Source organism: Mus musculus, chromosome 4 (assembly GCF_000001635.26).
Source record: "Mus musculus strain C57BL/6J chromosome 4, GRCm38.p6 C57BL/6J".
NCBI classification, from domain to species: domain Eukaryota; kingdom Metazoa; phylum Chordata; class Mammalia; order Rodentia; family Muridae; genus Mus; species Mus musculus.
Window position 1 is genome coordinate 44,895,144 of NC_000070.6, and position 20,108 is coordinate 44,915,251.

Below are 20,108 nucleotides of genomic sequence, written 5' to 3' on the forward strand. Positions count from 1 at the left end.
ATGAGCATGGCATGGGTGTAGTGTCTGCAACCCTGGGCTCCATTTCAGCTTTCCCATTATGAGCTTAGTGGTGGCAGATACGTCATACTCTGTGCCTAGATTTTCTTGTCCACAAGATGAGAAGACTGAGTGAAAGGATTTCCTTTTAAAACTTTGTCCTCTGTAGACAGCACATTTCATTGTGCAATAATTCTCACTATTAGAGATTTGTACTTCTTTTTGTCTATATGTGTGTAGTAATGGCAAAGCAAGCATATTTATTTGAGTTCTGCGTTATGGTATGTAGTGGCTCTGGACACACAGTCCTTTCATTACCTAATGCCTCCTAAAGCAGCTCGTGGTAGGCATACAACTGCTTCTCTGTCTGTTCCTCCTGTGGCTTGATATCCAGACACACTCATCCTATTATCCTAGATATTTCTACTTTATGACTGAATAAGTAGAAATATAAGATAAGCTAAGGCATATGTCCAGACTTTGTGGCAACAACATACTGATAGCTGCGTTCGATCTCTGAGTTCGGACATTTGGCTGATTTTATAATTCTGCTCAAGGTTGGACCTTCCCTGAGTTTCAAGTTAGAAATAACTTGATATAGGAAAGAAAAACCAATGTTCTACCATTTGAGACCGATATGTTTTTGCTAAAGAGAGTTTGTGTTTGTCTGCCATATAGAAAGTCCGGGCCTGCTGCCTCTGCTCAGAGAGAGGACATCTCCAGTATGGCTGTCCAGCCCGTTACTGCTTAGACTGCTCTTTGCCCATGTCTTCCAACCACAGATGTTTTGAAAGATTGTCCTGGAGAAAACGATGTGACCGATGTGATATGATAGGCCACCATGCTGACGTAAGTATTTTTAATGAACTAATTTGTCAAGACTTTGGACAGTGTAGCAGTTCATAACCATCAGCCATCCTACTTGAAAGAATGTCTGTTGGTAGGTTTGTTTGTTGTTTTCTTGAAATAGGATTTCTCTGTGTAGCTCTGGCTGTCCTTGTTCTGTGAAACAGGCTGGCCTCAAACTCAGAGATACAAATGTCTCTACCTCCTGCATGCTGGGATACAAGGTGTGCACTACCACAGCTGGCTTTAGAAGAATGTACACTTGATGTTTTGTACAGATGTGCATATGAAAACTGATCTGAAATTCTTGTTGGTGATTTTACTAGTGGTAAAATAGTCTGTGACAATAAGTACATGCTTCCCGGTACTTTAAATATGCCTGCTTTCTTAGTTAGGTCTTGTTATAGATTTCAAAAGTAACTTAGGCATTGTAGTGTGGCCTCTAATTCCAGCACCTCGGAGTCCTAATCCAAAGGGATTTCAAGTTTTGAAACCAATTAAACTCTGTCTCAAAAAGTATGTATTTGTTAATATTAAGAAAGTACAAGAAATTTAGAAAACACTTCAGTTACTTAAAACAAAATCAGAACGGTGCATTGGACCTGCCCCTCCTGTTGTAACTCTGTGTGGGGTTGAAGGGTTATCAGTTCTAACCACAGTGTCAAAGCCCAGGAAGGCTAATGGCTTTGATAAGGAATGTGGAGCTTCCTACAGTCAATTTACTCCTTTTATGGAAGGTTCTAGAACCTTGTCGAATTTGAGAATTTTAACATTTTATAAGTTTAAAAATCAAATGGGAGCCAGCAAGATGGGTCAGTGGATAAAATCACTTGCACACCAAACCTGATTCATAGGTTGGATCCCCAGAACTTACATGGCAGAAAAGGAGAACAGACTCTCATAGGTTGTCTTCTGATCTCCATACCACAGCATGCACTCATATTCACACTGAATAAATATTTTTTAAGATTTAAATAGATCACCAAAGTTTCTCTTCCCATGGCCATCCTTGAACGTCTGCTTTGCCAGAACCAGATACGTACGTGCAAAGAAAGTTCATAATAAAAACTGATGAGTTGTGTTCAGACTCTTGCTATATTTGAAATACCTCAATAGTTACCAACAATGTAAAAACCATTTGACTGAAATCCCTGTTTTATAATGTGAAGGACAGATAGAGTATAAGACCTAAGTCAGCCTGCACCAGTGGTTATGGCCCTCCAAATGATGAGACTGTGTGAAGAGTAAGAAAAGATTTCCCATCCTGAAACTGCCAATGACTCTGTCCTCTTCCCAAAAACTCTTAGAGGAAGAGTCCTCTTAGGTATTTCAGGCTGGCCTTGAACTCCCAATCCTCCTGCTCTTTGAATGCTGAGATAACTTATGCACATTATAGATATTCTGTATCTGGTTTTAATAGCTTTCTTCCTTTGCTTTTAAATAGGGTCTTACTATGTAGGCTCAGAGACACAAAATCATATTTGAAAAAGTTTAGCTGTTCTGAACTGTTGTGTTGTGTTTTGTTTTCTCCTTGCTCTGTCAGTTCCAGTCTTGAAAGGCTATGATGTTTTATCAGAAGCTGAACTGTTTTAGCAGTGATGTGAAAGAACCATTCACAGTATAGAGTCTTAACCACTGTCATCGTACTTGTTACTATCCTGCACAGTCTGTGAATATTAACTCTGGACTATTATGAACAGTTCCCACTTTGCCCTTTTCTCTTTTCTCAGTAGGCAGCTAGTGTCATCAGTCATTCTTGTTTGGGGTTTGGTTTGGTTTGGTTTGGTTTGGTTTGGTTTGGTTTGGCTTTGGTGGTTGTTATTCATGTTGGTGGTGGTGGTAGTGGTAGTGGTTGTATTTCTGTGTGGCAAGATATGCAGCTGGGGGTATATACCAGCATAACCTTCTGCCTCCTAAATGCTGGGATTAGGCCACCAAGCCTTTCTAAACATGTTTCAGCTTACATCAACCCAAGTTTGTATGACTTTGTTTCAGAGTCATAACTCGGGCTCATACAGTCTGCATCTGGGCTGTGTGTGCTCTAACTTCTTGACCATAGGGATCCCTGCAGCTTACTTTATTTAGATGATTTCCTTGAAAGACCAAATAAACCTTTCTCTGTATCCTCTGTTACTTTTCCACTTAGTTACCCACAAGAACTTACTTCCTCATCTTTATTGCATCTCCCCAAATGTCTCCTTTTGCCCACCCTGGGTACAATAGCACATACATCCCTACACCCTCCACTTTCCTTGCCCTCTTTTTCTGATTTTCCTCCTTTTTTTCAAAGAGTTACTTATTTATGTATATGAGTACAATGTAGCTGTCTTCAGACACACAAGAAGAAGGCATCGGATTCCATTACAGATGGTTGTGAGTCACCATGTGGTTTCTGGGATTTGAACTCAGAACCTCTAGAAGAGCCGTCAGTGCTCTTAACCACTGAGATGTCTCTCCAGCCCCCTCTCTAAACTTTGGTTTCTTGTTTTATTTTAGTCAACATTGTTGTTGCTACAAAACAGTTTAAATATACAATGATAAAGAAGGAAGGGGCTTATTTTGAAAATAAAATCACCTCTGAGCTGGTGCGATGGGTCCATGAGTAAAAGTATTTACCACCAAGCTTGGCACCCTGAGTTCAGTTCCCTGTTCCCATATGGTAGGAGAGAACCAATTCTTGAAAGTTGTCTAATGACTTAAACACACACACACACACACATACTTGTGGTGGTATGGGCACACTCACACATGTACAGTAATTAAAGTAATAAAATAATTTAAATTATCCAAAATGTTCCAGAATTTCTGATTGATTGATTGATTGATTGATTGATTGATTGATTGATTTAAATAAATGTGTGGTCCTTGAGATGATCATCACACCAGTTTGGAGAATAAAGAAGACATATTTGTTTTTTTCTTTTTTTTTTAATTTTTTATTAGGTATTTTCCTCATTTACATTTCCAATGCTATCCCAGAAGTCTCCCATACCCTCCCTCCCACTCCCCTACCTACCCACTCCCACTTTTTGGCCCTGGCATTCCCCTGTACTGGGGCATATAAAGTTTACAAGTCCAATGGGCCTCTCCTTCCAGTGATGGCCGACTAGGCCATCTTTTGATACATATGCAGCTAGAGTCAAGAGCTCCGGGGTACTGGTTAGTTCATAATGTTGTTCCACCTATAGGGTTGCAGATCCCTTTAGCTCCTTGGGTACTTTCTCTAGCTCCTCCATTGGGGACCCTGTGATCCATCCAATAGCTGACTGTGAGCATCCACTTCTGTGTTTGCTAGGCCCCGGCATCGTCTCACAAGAGGCGATATCAGGGTCCTTTCAGCAAAATCTTGCTAGTGTATGCAATGGTGTCAGCGTTTGGAAGCTGATTATGGGATGGATCCCTGGATATGGCAATCACTAGATGGTCCATCCTTTCGTCACAGCTCCAAATTTTGTCTCTGTAACTCCTCATATTTGTTTTTTTAAGCATAATATTGGAGCTAAGAGACATGACTGGGATAGATTGATTTACTTAAAGGTAATCATTGAATGGACTTTTGAGTGCTTCTCTAGCTGCGAGGCTCGGGATACTAATAGAAAAGTAAGTTGACCTCTGCACTGTCTTTTTGTTAGTCCTAACTAATTTAGGGATCAGAGGTGTGGGCACACATGCCGTGATATTTGAGTGGAGGTCAGAGGACGATTCTGAGGAGTGGCTTTGCTCCTTGCACCCTATTGAGGGAAGTCTCTCATGCTGCCGCCGTGCATATTCCAGGCTGACCGATCCTTGAGCTTTAGGAATCTCTTGTCTCCTCACTGAGTCGACCACAGAAATTGCCCTACTTTGATTCTATGTTGCTGCAAGAAAAACTGACCAAAACTGACTTGGGGACATTTTCTCAGTTGAGATCCCCTCTTTCCAGATGAGCATATGTCAAGTTGACAAAAATGACTTAGCACAGCAGTGATCAGACTGAAGATACATGCCATTGCATCTAACTTTTTAGATAGGCCTAGGCATTGAACTTGGGTCCTCAGGTTGGTGCGGCTAGCACGTTTACCAACTAAGCCGTCTGCCCAGCCCTGCTTCTGTCCTCACAGTCATTTCAGTGAAACTCATTTATGTGTTCATTTAAGAGAATAAATCCCAAGCTAAGAATTAATCATTCATTAAAACTGTTCACAAGCCACTTAACTAATAAATAAATATCTGAACTGTTTGGGATTGCATATACATAGTCTACATTTTAAATTGAAGCTATGTACCTTAACACATTTAAACTTTGAAGGAGAATCCAGCCTTGTTTTGAAATTGTGTAAAACAGTTTCCTTTCTCAACATCTCTAATCTGAATTCCCCCACCCTCTCAAGCTGTCTTAGAGCACATGCCTCACTGTCCAGCACTTGGCCCTAGTAGTGAGCCTAGCAGCTTAATGGAAAGATTTCTTTGTTGAAACTAAGAATATGCTAGTAGAGGATAGAAACAGCTCTTTCTCCAGAAGGGAGATTGTCCTCCTCTGAGTCTGTGGTGTCATTGAGAATTATGTGGTCCTTAGAAATGGACTTACCCTTAATCCAGGCCTATGTGAGACTGACAAAGTAAACTGGTGCCAGAAGTGACTGTCAGACTCATTGAACATCTCACCTGCTTTTACAATTCAGCTGTACATGTCTACATAGACTTGGATTTCATTCTTAGATCTCTAATAAGGACAAATTCTGATACAATTGATCTATGAAATTAAGGAAGTCAGATCCACATTAATGCCTATGAGGCTACAAACATAATTAAATACTGCAAACCAAGGTCAACTCTCCTAAACTTCATTGATTCTAGATAGCTTCTGAACCAGATTTTGCAAATCTCCTTCAAACCATACAGTTAGATACTAATTCATTCACTTAAACATGCAGTGGTCCAACCTTGTCTGCAGAATAACTTTGTTTTGAGTTAAAAAGTGGACTCAGAGCTGGGCGTGGTGGTGCACGCCTTTAATCCCAGCACTCGGGAGGCAGAGGCAGGTGGATCTCTGAGTTCGAGGCCAGCCTGGTCTACAAAGTGAGTTCCAGGACAGCCAGGGCTATACAGAGAAACCCTGCCTCGGAAAAAAAAAAAAACCAAAAAAAAGTGGACTCAGTTCTGTGTAATATGTATATGTGCTCATTTATATATATTACTTTATCCTATTAAATAGGATAAAAGATTACATACCAGGTTATTAGCCTTGATTTTCCTCTGCACACTAAGAATAGAGACAGGCTGAGAAATGTAATTAGTTTCCCTCTACTTTTTATCATAATTCAGTTTTTTAAAAAAGAGAGAAAAGGATAATTATTTCTGAAAGACTTCAGTTTAAGCCAGACTTGATACCATAGCCTGTAATCCCAGCTACTCAGGAGGCTGAAGCAGAAGGATCACCAAGTTCAAGATCAGCCTGGTCAGCTTAATGAGAACATATTTCCTAGGAAAATACCCCAGTTAGGATTGCTGACATGGCTCAGTGGTAAGCCACTTACCCAGTCTATGTGGTGATGTTACTGTAGTTAGGTCAGAACTCATAGATGCATTTGTATATGTTGTTCTTTATTTCCTTTTTTATAGTGACTTGTATTTATGTTTTATTTATATATTCAAGGCATAATATGCCCTATTCTATTACTTACAAGTATTATATGTTATAAATTCTTTGTGAATAGTATAGTCAATAGCCACGTTTCAGTACTGTTGGATGGTTTTTAGCCATTCTAATAACTGCATAGTATCACTGTTTTTGTGGTTCTAATTTGTGTCTGGCCAGGGACTAACCCTGCTGAATATCCTTTCGTGTGCTCATTTTTATTCTTGTGTCGTTCCTGGTGATGTGTCTAGATTCCTTCCCATTTTTAACTGTGGTCCTTATTTTCTTATTATTTCAGATATTACTCAATATAGTGAGTGTTCTAACCCAAAAATACAATATATTTCTTACTACTTATTCTGTGCTTCTTTGCTTTATGTTTCAAGAATTTTGAAGATTACAGTATATGCATTTCTTCATATTTAGATTTACACATTTTTATTGGAATTGTACCAGTTTTTTTTACCAAATTGCTTTTCAGTCATTTATTGTTTATGTATAGAAAAATATTTTATTAAATATTTGCAGTAGTTCTCCAGTGTTACAACTATATTTAACTTATTTTTTTGGTTGCCTGGATTTTTTATATTTAAAATGAATGTTCAGTACTTGTAATAATGGTATGTGTCTGTGTGCATGCACACATGCGTACATATGTAGGCCCCAGAGATTGATGTCAAGTGTCTTCTTCAAACACTTTCCCCTTATTTTTTGAGACAGAGTCTCTGACTGAAGCTAGAGCTCCCTGGTCTGGATAGACTGGCCAGCTGGCAAGCAGCCACTTGCCTCCACTTCCCAACACTGGCCTTTGAAGGAGTGTAAGGCCACCACACCCTGCTCTTCACATGAGTACTGGGGATCCAGACTCACCGAGCACCTCCCCAATTCATATCATGATTCTTTTTAAGATGAGCTTTTAAATTACAATTGTGACAGCATCAAATAGCACAACTCTATACCCAAAGTTTATCTAATATACCCTGGATACTATGAGCATCTTGAGAGAAAAAGAAAAGGTAATTCCAAAGAAGAATTAATTCCATGTTACTTACATAACTAAAACTGAATGATAAAACATGATCATGATTAGAAGTAGCTTAATGTAGTTACCAAGGGAAATAACTTACATCATTAGGTGTTGGTCATTTGAGATGCTGCTTATATTTTTATATATGTAAATATAAAATAAGTGTCTGTCAGTGTCAGCACTCAGAAACTCACTGTTCATTGGGCATTATCAAAGTGCTCCTGACAGGATTAAAGAATACTGTCAACCTAAAGTTTTGTTATTGTTCAGGGATAGGAAGGTTAGTATATAAGAAAGGAAGCCTCTAGGCTAGTATGATGGCTTAACAAGTAAGGGTGTTTGCCACTAAGCCTTATTACTTGAGTTTAGTCCCCAGAATCTACATGATAGCAGGGAAAACCAATTCCAGCAAGTTGTCCTTTGACCTCCACATGCATGAACACTTAGAGATGCACACACACAAAATCAATGTAAAAGGTTGTTTTAAAAGAAATGGAGGCAATGGAGAGATGGGGCAGTGGGTAAGAGAGTTACTGCATGGCACAAGACCCAAATTCAATTCCCAGCACCCACATGGTGGCTCAAAAACGTCTATAACTGCAGCTACAGAAGGCATCAGGCACCAGCTATAAACAGCGCACAATGCATGTAATGTAAAAAAAGTTTAATTAAAAGAAAAGAAGGGGAGCTGGAGAGATGGTTCAGCGGTTAAGAGCTCCGACTGCACTTCCGAAGGTCCTGAGTTCAAATCCCAGCAATCACATGGTGGTTCACTACCATCTGAATGAGATCAGACGCCCTCTTCTGGAGTGTCTGAAGATAGCTACCGTGTACTTACATATAATAATAAATAAATCCTTTAAAAAAAAGAAAGAAAAGAACAGAACAGAAATGGAGGTTCTTGGCACATGTAATTGCAGCATCCAGGAAGCTAAGAGCAGGATTACGGCTTCAAGTCCAGGCTGGGCTACATAGGGATAACATTCCATTTACCTTCCAAATTTCTCTCCTTCAAGAGAGAGTTTCCTGGAAGGAAATCTCTGGTAACTGTTAAAAAGGAAATGCTGGAAAAAACGCTGTGCCCATTATTATTTAGACATTCTAGGAAAAAGAACTGACCTGAGCTTGAGTAAACAAGTCCCTTTGAGAATAGGGTGGATCATCAGTGGCCAAAATAGCTTAAAAATTTTGTAGTCAGAAGTTAACTCTAAATACAATCTGATCCAGTATCCTTTTCTATGATTGTAAACAACTAAAAACATTAAGTAGATCTCATCTGAATGTAAAACTAAATGGATAACTTAAGTGCTAATGGTTTTGGTCTCTCCTCAACTCCCATGACGAAGGGAGTCACAAGCAGCAATATCTAAATGAAATGTCGTTTGTTCTCTCCTTTTACATTTGTTTCTGGGAGTCTTTGCTTTCCTACCAAGCTCAACCACTCTCCGATGGAGTCTCAGCTACCTTATTGATGTCCGTTTGTCCATGACCATAGAGCTTTGATAGAGTATAGAGAGTGCCACTCTCATGTGACTGTAGTCATGACTAATAACAGTTGAGCCTTGCTATTTAGCAGGCTTTGTTCTAAAGAATTAATCTTCTCAGCTCTAACCATCACAGCAGCACATTGAGAGAGTTCTGGGAGCCCTGTTTCATAAATACAAAAGCCGAGACGCAGCAGTATGTAATTTGCCTAGGACAGTAAGTAGCAGGGCCAGGATTTGAACCCAGCCTTTTCTTTGGTTCTGCATATCTAATGTTAGCTGTTGTGCTCGCATGACTCATTGTCTTCTTTTTCTCCTATTGTTTGACGTTTCATTTTCCTTAGCTAAAAGCAGTGTCAGAGAATTAGCAGCTCTTTGTAAAATAAACAAACATATGTCAGTCATCTAGAATCAGAGTATCTCCAGACATTGTGATTCCTTATTAAAAAACTCTTTTTCTAAAGAAAATGTTACATAAGAGAACTGAGTGTGTGTGAGTATATTGAGGGTCTTTTGTGATCAATTTTAAATATTTTTCTGTAAAGTAGGACAATTGCATTTCCAATAAAACTGAAATATAATTTAACAAACTTTATGCCCTTATAACTACACTTAACTTAGGAGAATACAAAAAAAGAGAATATTTTCTGCAAAAAAAAAAAATAGCTTGTTAGTTTTCCTGATTATAGAGAATTTTGAGTATAAACACTGACTAAAATTTGACTTTAAATCAAAAGTTAGTTTTATGGAGTCTAGTTCATTTGGGAAGCAGCTTTGAGGTAGTGATCAGTGAATGGATTTTCATACTTATTGCTGAAAAATATATAGATTCTGTATACATTGCCACACTATAGGTGTTGAATATATGTCTAAACCTATTTGTGTTTATGTATTTATCTCCTTACCAAGAATAGCCATTTTTATGCAAAGTAGAAATATAGTAAACAATCTTAAAACATTTTGAATTTTAATTGTAGATTTCTGTAATGTTAGACCTTAGAGCTGTCTTTATGTAGAATTTTGGTTTAAGGTAAATGTTAGAATATTCTCTTAATTTTCTTCCCTCCTAAGATAAACTCCAGCTCACATAAATATATCGGGAGAACCCCATGCATACACGGTGGTTAGGCAAGTGTTTGGACAGTTGGATGACTTGAGAGTCTTTGTGAAGAGTCTGCTGACCAGGTTTCAGTGTAGGGCTGTCCCTTGCAATGGAAGGTGCTTAAAACAGCATCAGTGTGTGGGGAGACTCACACTCACAGTCATTCCAGAGATGGGATTATTTTTCTTGCCATCACTTCTCAGTCAACAGATTTTAAACAAAATTATTCTCTTTATTTTTTTTAATTTAAGTTATTCAGCATTGATAAGCATTGCTTGTTTTATTAAATCTTTTGTTTTGCTGCAGTGACTTAAGGGGCCAGCTCTTAACAGCAGAGGCTTTGACAAAGCACCAGAGGATTCTGTTAAAAAGTTGTGTTTCGTAATTGTAGTTGTCGTGTCAGAGCCTAACTGACTTGGAGCTGAAGGATTTTTGTGAGATGAGTAGCTGTGCCAGCAGGGACCCAAGTCTCCTGGGCTGGCCGCGCTCTCATTAAGATTTGCCGCTAGCAGTGGCGGTGGTGAGCATGTATGTGACGTGCATTCTGTTATTGTATGCTTGGCTTGTCAGCCTGCAGCTTCCTGACACTCACTTATGTCACTCTTTATTCAGAGAGGAAGAAGCTTTTGATAATTTGACAAGACAAGCTCTTAAACGATCTAGGTCATGGCCTTCACTGTCTGTGATTGTGAACATATTTCCTGAAAGCCCTGTCACTCATCACAGCTACATTTTCTCCCGGGGAGCCACAGGCCTGTCCTGGTCTCTTGTCAGCTCATACATTTTGGTTATTCATATACCAAATACAGTACTGGGGGTTTTTTTCTTCCCTTTTGCAAATGCTCGCATGTTAGTAAGGCTAATCCTTTCTCCTGTGCTGTGCTCCCAGCAGGGCTGCGTTCCAGGCTCCCTCAGTACAAGGCAGACAACTGGCCGAGGGGAGCTGAGGAGGAGGAAAGGCCGCTTAGCCTTGTTTTGTGTTTGTTCATTGTTGTGGAAATATGAGAACTGGTGGCAAGGGCCTTGTCTGTTGAGCACTTGAGTCTTGGTCTGCTGTCAGGGGCTGTTTAAGATTGAGTGTTTTATTTTCTTTGATGTACGCATTTGAGAATAGGGAAGTGGGAATTAAACAACAGATGCACTAAGCCGTTGTTCTCATAAAACAATAATTAGCACCTGATAAAATTCAATATGGTTCAAAATGCACAATATAAACTCTCAATTCATCTGGCATGGCAAAGTATGTTGATTCATCTTTGAATGTTATGAATAATAACACTCAGTTATTCATGTATGTTTATTATCCAAAGTACAATAGACAGGAAAACTAGTTGGGCAAAAGTTGGCAAGCAGTGAACCACATTGCCGAAACAGATGTACGAGTGCGCTGTGTGTGTTCTGGTGTTCATCTACCTAAATGCCAGGAAGGTGGGAGCCGTGGGCCAGGACTGCATGATGATGCTGTGTGTGTTTTCACTTCAGCTGACTACCCATTCAGTCTAAATGTTTTAATCAGACCAAGTTTTCACTTGCAGTAGTTAGCTTCTTTCTTTAGAAGTTTATTCTATCTAAATTTTCCATGCTTAGCCATTCTGCTTGCTGAGAATTTTTAAAATATCTCTGTGTACAATACTCAGGAGTGTTAAAAAGAAGTCACCAAAGTTTAGCATGTAGGAAAAATAGGATTTTAAATTTTGATTAATGATTGCGGTTACATTTTGTATTTAGAATTAACATGTATGCTCTCCAATGACCTCTGCTTTGAAGTCTTTTTTAATTGTAGTACTGTTATCTAATAAAAGAGAAGAAGTTTCATATCATCCACTCCCATATCAGTCATCATCTTCCTGTACAGGGCAATCAGATGATTGTTCAAAAACTAAGGAATTCTTTATTACTAAATTGCTACTACACCAGAAAAGGTCACATGGTAGAGTAGCATTCTGCCAGTCTATGACAACTCAGTGATTGTGATTTTTCAACCATATTATTCTGAGGATACTGTGGTAATCAAGAACTATCCATAACTAATGTATAAATAACTGCTTGCTATCTCTATAGTAATTGAACTCAAATTATATGTACATAGCAAAAGTTTTATGCCAGAAGGCAGGAAGTGAGTACTTGAAGATATATCGTACATTAAGTTTTGTATGTAAGTATGTTTGAGTGTGTCATCCTTAACCTGAGAACCAAAAAAGCTACTTTTAATTTTATAAAAGTATTTTTCTTTCAGTTAGCATTACTAGTAGAGAAATCATTGACTTAAGTAATGGGTTTTCCAGATACTACATATTTGATGAATATGCCGCTAGAACTGGGAGGAAGACCACTGGACATTTTAATTTACATGCTTTCCTATAGAAAATTGCACAGGCTAGTTAAGCCTAAAGTATATAATGTGTGCTTTTTCACCTGAGTTATATATCTTTGTTCTAACTACATATGTGGTATTTTCAGTAGAGATTTTGCTGTGCATAGTTACTGTTAAAACATTCTTCTTCTGTAAGGATGGTTAACTGATGAGCGAAACAGTGCTGCTAGAGACAGTTTCCTCTGGGAGAGATCAGTGTGTGACTCAGGAAAAGGGTCTCTTGCTGGTGTCTGTTCCTGGTGCTGAGGATTTTTGTTATCTATTCTGATTTCAGTAAGTTCATCTTGAACAGATTTTTTGAGGTTTCATTGTTTTGTTTTTAGATTATTTCTCGATAAATATGAACATGTAAAATTTTGATGTATAAGAGAAAGGCTATAGATTTTAGGGATTTTGCTTTCTTTGGTTTGGCTTGGCTTTCCTTTTTTATTCTCTTTTTCATTAAGTTTTAAGTTAGCACCAACAGACATTACAGATAAGTACACTGCACAGTTAAAGCATCTTAAAAGTGGTGCTCTTTTAAAAGACACTCTAGGTTAGTCTTACAGATCTAGACCACTGCTCTTGATTTACCAGTTTAACTGAGTTACGGCCCAGCATCATACCAAACTTCTAACCTGTGAAGAAAGAGAGGAAAACTTTGTAACTGGCTTCCTGACAATGGCAGGGAGTGTGTTAAAGCAGTGTAAAATTCAATTAAACCGTCTAGCCAGGTTTTTGAAGCTGAAATGCAGACCCTTTCTGTTAAGCTTCTTATTTTCCTGTGACCGACACCGGTGGATGCTGGGTTATGCCAAAACCAACAGGCTGTAAAGTACCTTGTTTCATGCTCCCAGCTGATCAATATTTTTATTTTCCAGGCTTGCCCAGAAATCTGGAGGCAGTATCACCTAACGGTGAGTAAAAACACCTTTTTATTTTCCCCAAGACCCAGCCTATTTACCCTTCTCTGAACTGCTGACCATAAAATATAGACAAGCATCTTCTGCAGCAAGATAATAAACATCTGGAGAGTTTGTACTGAGAAAGCAATAATGCACCTCTCCCTTTCTCCTGCCCACTGCCTGCTCTTTATTTTCCTGTTTTTAAAAGATTTCAGCTGATTTTTATTACTCATGTCATTAAATGATTCTATCATAATACCCTCAGGCTTAGATTATATTCACTAAATTAAAGGGGGAAAGTATTTTAGAGGCTATAAAACTGCGTCTTTAGAACACTGTGTTACCACAGTCCATAAGCATACAGCCCACAATATCATCCATTATCACTTTCTGCTTTTGCTGAAATACATTCTTAACTGCAGCTAGAAAAAGCTTAGTGTACCTTTCATATAGGACAATTCAACTCTCCTATCCTTAAAAGTCTATACTTGTTTGAATTATAGACATATATATTTAATAGTCAATTTCTGATTTATTATTCAATTCTGATTTATTATGATTTTAGTCTTACTGAAAGCAGAAAATAACTATTGATGTATAATCCGTTTGATTAATTCTCAATATAAAGTCAGCTCACTTTGACTTTCCAGTTTAAATAATGTCAGTAATTCAATATTGTCTTACTATTTAATACATTTTTGATGTATTAAATAGTACTGAGAGACCATTTCTTTTAATTATACAGTTATATAGCACAATATAATTAATAGTTGTTGAAGTTTAGTATATAAAAGATTTTGTATGATACAGTTCAGAAAAGAGAAAAGGCAGTTTTTTTAAAACATATCTTTATACTGCTTTCCTCTTACAGAGATATAAAGTGAGCCAACAGGCAGACTCATCTACCATTGTCTGCCCGGGCCACAGTGCAAGGGATAGTAGTATATCTGCAGGGTTATCTAAAACTTTAGTGTTATATTAAATAAAAGTCATATACATGTCTATATATTATATACATATATGTGACAAATGCAGTCAGTGGATTATATTTTGGCATTGTAGCAGCTCTTTGGTAACATAATAATGGTAAAGCCCTTATAGCCTAAACCTGATAAGAACAGAATTATTCTTGTATCTCTCAAGGTCTCAGAGTCTCTGTATAGTGGTGTGGCAGTACTCGTTACTTTTATTAAGTAATACCATCATACATTTGACTTTGTAGCTCTTTTAGCTTTTCCACTAATTTAAAGAATTTTTATGTGACTGTTATTGAATGATAAAAATTAGCTTCAAATGTAACAGAAGGTTAAAAGGTTTGTTGAGTATTTTTTTAGCTTTTCAGAAACAAATTATAAAAAGAATAGAGATCTTTAAAAATGAAAACAAAATAAATTCATCTTTATTAGAATATAATATATTCTATCTGTAAGAATAACAAATTCAATTTGAAGTTTTCTTTATATGGAAACCTGGTTGATTTTCTTTCAGAAAATGTTGAAGTAATCATTGTAATTCACAACTATCAGGTTTTAATTAACAGTGAGTTATTATGCAAGAATAACTACAACAATAGTATGCTTATAAATGTGTAAATACTTTTATCAATCCATCTAAAATATAATCATTTTCCAATTATTTAAATTGCCTTATCAGTATATGGACAATATTTGAATGCCTGTAATTAAGCAGTATTAAATATTGAGTGAAAGCACACTGCATGCTGATTTTAGCCATCTTCAGCCCTTTTACTAGGCGATGGACTGCCATCTATTGACTCAGAGTAGCCCTCACATGTGAACAGTGGCATCAGTCACAGCAGTGGCCACAGAAGGAAGGAAGTTTGAATTGCCTCTTATGTACTCATTTCAACCAGCCTGCTTAAGGCTGTAAAGGTCGAGAGATCATTGTGATACATTCACTTCTCCTCTGACCACAAAGTATCTATTTCTAACTCCAAAGGCACTGGACTTTGGGGTTACATTTCTTTTAGAACTTGTGTTTGGAACTGTTGACATTTGAGTGCTTTTCACTTGCTGTGCCTGATTCCCAACTGATAAGATCTGGAGGATCATTTCCAGAACAAGTACACTTTAAGCAGCTACAAAATCGGGTCTAGGAAGCCTCTCTCTTATAAACATGCAAGAAAGATGAAGATAAGTAACATAGACTTAGGAATTTTCAATTTTTCCTTACAATATTGTGAAATAAGATTTCAAAAGAGAAGTTTTCATTATTTTCGGTAATATCAATGGTAAAATGAGGTTTCTAATAGATTATATCTAAATAAAGAGCTTTTAAACAAACTTGACTTGAATGCATTAATAAAAGGCAAATCCATCATTTCAAAAGACACACAGTGATACTGAGACTCTAAAGCACACCCCCAGCACAGCATGTGGCTCTACTGCTTTTCTTTATCCATTTCGATGACTAATTTAAAAAAAAAAATGTACCTTTTGATGTCTTTGTTGATCTGGAGACATATGTGAGAGAATTTATTTAAAAATTACCTATACTTCCTTTTAAAAAAAAGAAAAAGCAAGCCTTTTGATATCTTTGCTGATCTGGAGACAAACATGAGGCGGGAAAATTAACAATTATGTAGTTTCCTCCAATAGCTAACACTTTTACTTCCTCAAAAAGTTAAAGTTTTTACATGTCTTAATCATATAACCCTATTCTTTACATTGTAACTTCTGCTTTCAGATTTTTAGCAAAGCCTTGTCTTTTTCTTCATTCACATAGTTCCTTGTAGATTATTTCCCTATGAAAAAAGAAAGTCCTTTCTCCATCTCTTCCTTTCTTATGTTATAGCAAAAACACTAGGCTAATATGGCACCCACAGAGTTATATAGCCCATAGTATTTTTCTCTGATAGAAACTATAATTTAACATGCATTAGACATTCTTATCGTGTTTACTTAAAAAGTAATCAGAAAATTGCAATTCAAAAGCTGTATATATTAAGAACCAAAAAGGTTAATGCATCTTTTATGTTTAATTTTGTGCTTGTTTTTTAATGTATTTAAAATGCATTACAACCTTACTACTTCTTAGTTTAACTAAAAATTTCAGAATATGGAAGAGGATATAATTTTTATATGAGGTTAAGTTTTGGAATGCTTAGAATTTATACTTCAAAAATGGAAATTTTTATTAACTAGGGAAGAGAAGAAAAATACATTTCCTTGTCTTCCTTTCTGGTCAGTGTTGACTAGCAGTCAAGAGTACAACCCTGAACCCGCTGAATGGCGGAGTCTTCCAGACTGCAGTTCAAGTGCTCCATTCGTTTTCCCGGTCCACATTCTCTCCTTACCTGGGAACATCAGCCTACAAGTATACTGCTGAGTTTTCACAGAATGATTTTTACAGCAAATCAGAATTTTATCATCTAAAAAATTCTATGCTTTTTGCCACAGAATGGTGCCCCAAATATCAGCAGACTAAAGCTAACTTCAGAACTACTGTTTGACAGTCCAGAAGAAGAGAACAGGAGATAGGTGCTAAAGCTACAGCCATTCAAATATCTTTTACCTTGGGATTGAGGTGTAAGGCAGGGTAAATATAACATCCCATGCTTTTCTTTAAAAAAAAAAAAAAAAGTTTTTTAAAGTCACCAACAATGGAGACATTTTTCTATTCACGTTTTTCAAAAAAAGAAACTTCCTTTTAATGTGTTCCGAGCATGTGTTTGGAGTCTTGGGTGGCTTTGTCAGCTCCCCAAGCAGACCTGCCAAACGTGCGAGCACCATCCACATGCTGCTCACCTGAGGAGTCCTCATCTTTCCTGTGTCTGTTTGCACGTGGGAGGGAGGGAAACAGCCCAGGCGTATATTTAAGAAAATAGCATTGATTGGGCATTATCATTAGAATTATATATTCCAAAATAGGGTGAGGCCTGCCTCATTTTCACTATTAAAAAACAAAAATGTTGTGCCATCTTTAAGGGCCTGACAGAAACTATCATAAACAACAATTTTATAAATTCATTTGATAGTGCAATCCACAATGCCAACTCCCAGAACCAAGAATACTCATAACTCATAGGCATTTTCCTCTGCTGCTGGGTCAGTGCTGTGATTGTTATGTTGCTATTAAGACACTAGAGCTGTTAAATTTCAAAGATTCAGCTGTCTTTAAAATCTCCTTAAATCCTGAAACTGCTAAAGTTAATGTGCTGTGACCTGGTGATTGAGAACGCATACACCTTGTTTGCAGTCCGTGAGGATGTATTTTTTTCTTACAGGACTCGGAAGTAAAGCTTTATTTCTTTTTCAAGTTGCTTAATATCTGAAAAACATGATTTGGTTGGTTGGTTTTTGGTGCTGGGTCTAAACGCAGGGCGTTATGTTTGCTAACTATGTACTCTGCCACTGAGTATACCCCAAGCACCAATGAGATTTTTTAAATTAGCATTGATGACTTCTATAATAAGAAGAAATATATTTGAACATTAACATGACATCATTTTTGAAGATTTTTCACTTGGAAATATTATCTAAAAGAGTTTAGTATTTGTCCTTCCCTTAATGTCAAAATCATGATAGATTTTTTTTATTTCAGTCTTATCATTTTTAACTTAATATATAAAAAGTGATTACTACATTTAAAGAATTAAAATTACTGATGTTTTATAGTAATTCAGTTACATTCCAGAATTAATCCTTGAAATCAATAAGAAAATACACTTTCAAAGAGGGTGAAACCTGGAATTATAAATCTCAATAAATGAACTTCATTTTAAAATAAATATAATTTGCCAAATCACCAAAAAGCAGTTTGCTAAAGTGCTTTCTATAAAAGAAAGTGGAAAAGTATAGAAGTTGTGCATGTTATTTTTATACATGTTATTTTTCCTTTCATGTTTCTTCAGGCCATGTACATGTGCATATAATATAGAAATTTTCTTTTGAAGGAATATGAGTTATCCTTTCAGAAATTTTTTAGCATACATGATTTTTAATATTTTAATTCAAAAGTAATTTGGCCTGGACAGGAAATCAATATGGTATTTTTTTCTATAGGCTTATTCTTGTATAAATATATTTGAATACTATCAAGGCTTCCTGGCGATGGTCCTGATGTAAATACAAGCATTTGAGGTAGTGAAGGCGGAAGTGTGCATCGCCTGTGCAGCTTGTGGATGACCTAGGAAGCCAAGCCTGTGCTTTGCCACCTCCCGGACGTCTGCGCTCACCTCAGCAGCAGCTCCCATGTTAGATAGGAACACTGTTCAATAATAAGTTAGTTTAATCTGAAGATCTCCTATAGTTGGTAACTTCTGTCTCATAAAGTCTCTCTGCTTTTCCACCTCTCATACTGGCTGGAGAGAATGACCCGCACACTCAGGATTCGCATAGTCACTAGATGAGCTTCTAGTGTGAGGGCTGCTTTAAATTTGAAAGAAATTCTTATAGTCATTAATTTTCTAATCTAACAGAAAGGTAGAAAGTTACATTTAGACATTTTATCATCCTTTACCCCTCCGCCCCTGTTATGTTCATTTTTAGTTACAAATGAACTATGTTTATTCGTTACAGGGAAAAGTGATTAATAATTAAATATGTAGCAGTTAAATTCCATTTCTAGGTGTTTACATTTTAAAATATGGCACACTTTGAATTTTTTTGTTTTGTCTCTTTAGAAACATATATATTAGTCATGTCATCCCAGAGAAAATTGTATCCCTTTTTACTAGTGACTCTGTACTTTGAAAGAATTCCATTTTAAGTGAAAATGAATATAATTAAATAAAACACTTAAACTAAATTTTCTCAGACTTCTAGTTGACCACCATATACTATCTAATACCAGAAATTACAGTTTTCACATCTGAAATGTTTAGCCATTCCAATTTTGTAAGATTACCTACACATCAGAACAGAAGAATAAAATGCAGTATAATTTTAGCACATTTTTCATATGTTAGATAAATAGGGGGCTTATGCCATTCCTTAAAGTGCATTCTAAGTAACTGACTCTGTTGTATGCTTTTCTGGATATTTCAATGCAGCAATAAATGTAAATAGGGTATACAAAACCAGTGTCATTTGCACTAGCTAATTACAGTTAGGATCAATATAGTCTTAGAAGTCAGCTCAGCCATTTGAAGGCCTCTTTCCATGAGCAGTGTCTGAGCCAGAGCTGGGTTTTGACGTTACGCATGCTTCTGTAATTAACAAGTTACGCTGGCAGTAAGATTTCAAACACTACTCTCACTTAAGTGACTGGAAATCTGTGAATGACTTAACAGATTGACCTGACTAGGCTTGAAATTCATTGATAGTTTAACTCCCTCGTGTATTAGAAAGTCAAGAGAGTTATATGTAGACTTGTACATCTGTAAATATTTCTCCAAGCTGTTTGAGAATTGGCCTTTCAGTAATATTAGTAATTTACATGAAGAAAAATGCTACAAAGTTTGGAAGGCATTGAACAATTAAAAGAAAGCTTGAATAGCTATTATGTAATCCAAATATACATATATGTATGCATGCATGCATGCATACACACATAAATGTATTTGAGATTAAGTTATACATTCACTTTAGCTGGTTTTCCAACATATGAATTGATTCTTTTTCAGAAATAAGAATTATTTTAATGTGAGAGATCAGAAATCTATTGGTGAAAATAATTCATACATACAAACACATTCATCAATTACAGTAAGGCTACCAGAATCTTTTGTTTTGAGACAGGTAGTTCCTCCTGCCTCAGCCTCATACTGCTGGGCTTGCAGGCATAAACTAACATGCCCAGCTTTATTTTCATTGC

At 36.8% G+C, this 20,108-nt stretch overlaps 1 protein-coding gene across 9 annotated transcripts in view; it reads left to right on the plus strand.

Annotated features, from left to right (window-relative positions):
* Zcchc7 (zinc finger, CCHC domain containing 7) overlaps nt 1–20,108 on the plus strand; it is a 175,658-nt gene that overhangs the window by 138,586 nt on the left and 16,964 nt on the right. For all 9 annotated transcript variants that reach the window (XR_003954964.1, XR_003954961.1, XR_003954962.1 and 6 more), the window contains 2 exons: nt 676–846; nt 13,308–13,343. Coding sequence is in view for 4 of the 9 variants with exons in the window: in NM_138590.4 (NP_613056.2) it covers nt 676–846; nt 13,308–13,343 (207 nt within the window). In the remaining 5 variants the exon portion in view is untranslated. The remainder of the gene's footprint in view (nt 1–675; nt 847–13,307; nt 13,344–20,108) is intronic.